This window comes from Temnothorax curvispinosus, unplaced genomic scaffold (genome assembly GCF_003070985.1).
Source record: "Temnothorax curvispinosus isolate PA1 unplaced genomic scaffold, ASM307098v1 QBEX01013178.1, whole genome shotgun sequence".
NCBI classification, from domain to species: Eukaryota; Metazoa; Arthropoda; class Insecta; order Hymenoptera; family Formicidae; genus Temnothorax; species Temnothorax curvispinosus.
In genome coordinates, this window is record NW_020222958.1 from 1 (window position 1) to 3,492 (window position 3,492).

General features: G+C 35.9%; 1 protein-coding gene across 1 annotated transcript; it reads left to right on the forward strand.

Moving 5' to 3' along the window:
* Positions 1–307: 307 nt before the first annotated feature.
* Positions 308–3,481, forward strand: LOC112463410 (DNA polymerase theta-like; the record flags this gene model as incomplete). The annotated part of the gene is made up of 10 exons (XM_025029818.1): positions 308–538; positions 626–879; positions 946–1,078; positions 1,204–1,405; positions 1,630–1,825; positions 1,895–2,064; positions 2,280–2,547; positions 2,655–2,985; positions 3,079–3,220; positions 3,309–3,481. Coding segments are annotated over 10 exons (2,100 nt in total), but the record flags the coding sequence as incomplete, so codon positions are not given.
* Positions 3,482–3,492: the final 11 nt, after the last annotated feature.

Here is a 3,492-nt window from a genome sequence, read left to right on the forward strand (position 1 = left end):
ATATTGAATATCTGTTGAAGTCTGTTGCAATTAATCAAATAAAAATTCAAACATAAATAAAGATTCAATATTTATTATATTTTTTTTAGATTTTAAGTTGCCACAATTCTTCAATGTTTGGTTTTAAATCATTTTGACATTACTGACTCGTTGAATAGTTAAAATAACTGCTATTATTTACAATTCCTTGACATTTTATATTTATACGAGTGTGCAATACTTCTGCGGTTTTGTATAATATAAACAGTATTCTTAGATTTATGTATGAATCGAATTCAATGATTTTGATAATTATATTGCTTTTCAGAAATACACTGCCCGTGGGGTAGAACGCATGTTCCCATGGCAAATGGAGTGCTTGTCGAATCGTCTAGTAACGCAAGAGAGAAGGAATCTCGTGTATTCCGCGCCTACCTCCGCAGGAAAGACCTTCGTCGCTGAAGTCCTCTTAATTAAGACCGTTCTAGAAAAGCAGAAGAAAGTGATCTTTATCCTGCCGTTTGTGTCTGTCGTTAGAGAAAAGATGTATTACTTTCAAGTAAGATATATTGAAATAAAATTATTACGAACATATCTTAAATTGCACGATATTCCTTATAAATAAATTGATAAATTTGGCATTCAGGATTTATTGTCCGACAGTGGGATAAGAGTGGAAGGATTTATGGGAGGAAACGTCCCGCCCGGAGGATTTGCTGCTACCCACGTTGCAATAGCGACTATAGAGAAGGCGAATTCTTTGGTGAATCGTTTGATGGAGGAAAAAGATTTGAGTAGCTTAGGAGCTGTGATAATAGACGAATTGCATCTACTCGGTGATCCTAATCGTGGCTATCTCTTGGAGCTACTTCTGACCAAATTGAAATACATGACTGTCCAGTGAGTTTGCTGATTGTATTGAAACTTGAATCGTAATTGGGAGTCATTTACAATTTAACATTTCAGCAACGATGATATCAATATACAACTGATAGGTATGTCAGCCACATTACCTAACTTACCTCTGCTAGCCAAATGGTTGGGTGCGGAGCTGTACAAGACTGAGTTTCGGCCCATACCATTGAATGAATATTGCAAGGTAAAAATGCATAGAAAATATACAAATTATTTTTGTTTATTTGAGATAACGGAGATTTGATTGTATTTTGCTGAAGACAATCTAGAGAGATTCTGATCACTGTTTAAGATCATTTCTACTTACAGATAGAAGCAAATATATATGATAACAAATTGAATCTTGTCAGAAAACTGTCAGAGTTGCAAGAATTAGAAACAGATGTAGATAATATTCTACAGCTTTGCATTGAGACAATAGGTGCCAGTCATAGTGTGTTGATTTTCTGTCCCACAAAGAAATGGTGTGAGAAATTGGCAGAACAAATTGCTGCAACTTTCTTCAAGTTAGGTCTGCTTCAGATCGAATAAATATAGATTTGTTTTTTTTTATCAGTGCTTTCTATATTTGTTTATGATTTTATTGTGTCTCGCTCTTTTCTCTATAAAGTATAGTAATATATTTGTTTTATTTTAAACACAAAACTGCAATTAAAAAAAACAAGATCTCTCTCTCTCTCTCTCTCCCTCTCTCTCTCTCTCTACCTCCCCCCTCTAATCTCAATCTGTGAATAGGTCGTGAAAATACAAAGCTTGGTGAGATATTGAAGAAAGAAATTACTCCTGAATTAATCCATGAAACTCTGGAACAATTAAAACGTAGTCCAAGTGGTTTAGACAAAATTTTAAAAAACACGATTTCGTTCGGCGTTGCGTTTCATCATGCTGGACTCACAATGGACGAACGTGATATCATAGAAGGATCCTTCAGGTGATAATCATGTATTTATTTGACTGATAAATCTTTTACGGATTTTTAAACTTGATATTGTCATTCTAGAACGGGATCCTTGAGGGTTCTTATAGCAACGTCGACATTAAGTAGTGGAGTAAACTTACCTGCACGAAGAGTAATCATAAGATCACCTCTATTTGGTGGCAGTCCGTTGAATACTTTAACTTACAAACAAATGATAGGACGTGCTGGTCGTATGGGGAAAGACAGCGCAGGTAAGAAATATCAGAATGTATAATGAATGAACGAGATATGAGTCGTCTTGATTGTATTAAACTGCAAGATGTATTTAAAAAGTATGAAAGAAATAATGCATTATAATTATTTTGTACTTGCCTTTGAAACTAAATTAAAACCAGAAAATTATATAAAACATCACGCATCACTAACAATATAAATGTAATAATAACGAAAATTTTATAATTTCCAGGAGAAAGTATACTAATATGTAAACCGAATGAACGTAATGCAGCTACGTCATTGCTCTCTGCAGCTCTGGATCCAATTGAATCTTGTCTCAATGATTCCACGCTACTAATAAGGGCGCTCTTGGAAGCAGTAGCTAGCGAAGTTTTATATACATACGAAGATTTAGAACTGTACATTAATTGTACTTTGCTAAGCTTGAATGAACAGTCTGATGTGCGAACATTTTCCAATGAAGCGATGAAATTCTTATTAGATAATGAATTTTTATTGTAAGTGTAATTGAACCCTGTGTATTATAACTCTCTTTATGAAGTTAAATATATCACTTGATGATTTTCTTAAAATATTAATTTATATAATTTTATTATTTGCACAGATTACAAACTACAGAGCGGGAATCTAGGTGGGTAGCAACGCCGCTTGGGAAAGCATGTTTGGCCGCGTCTATACCTCCCAGAGAGGGATTGTTTCTGTTTGAAGAATTACAGAAAGCACGAAGATGTTTCGTTTTGGACACCGAATTGCACGTGATATATTTGGTAACTCCACTCTCGTCCGGATGTCAAATTGGAACTGTCGATTGGATGACGTTTCACGAATTGTGGAACGCTATGTCCGAAAGCGAGCGCAGAGTTGGAAAACTCGTCGGAGTAGAAGAGCGTTTTGTGTTGTCAGCTATCAGGGGAGTCGTTAAACCTGGAAAATCGGTAATTGAGAATTTGCTTATTCTAAATGCGAAAGACATGAAGTATTAGAATTGGTACCCATAGATTTGCTAATGAGAATGCTTCGTGTCACAGTTGAATATACATAGGAGATTCTACAGCGCATTGGCGCTACACGATTTGGTGAAGGAAATGCCGCTTCATGCGGTTTGTAAAAAATACGGGTGTTGTCGCGGAGTATTGCAAACCTTACAGCAGTCTGCCGCCACGTACGCGGGTAAACCGAATAAAGCGAATAAATTAATAACGATAAATTTATTATTCGGGAAGCAAATTTTCTATAGCATGTATCAATCTTATCTTAGGTATGGTCACGCAATTTTGCAAGCAATTAGGTTGGGATTGCATGGAATTATTGGTAAATCAATTTCAAACGAGATTGCAGTTCGGCGTCTGCAGAGAATTGCTAGATTTGCTGCGTCTGCCGATGTTAAACGGCTTGCGAGCAAGGAGCCTATATAAACAGGGAATAGAAACCGTAGCAGACTT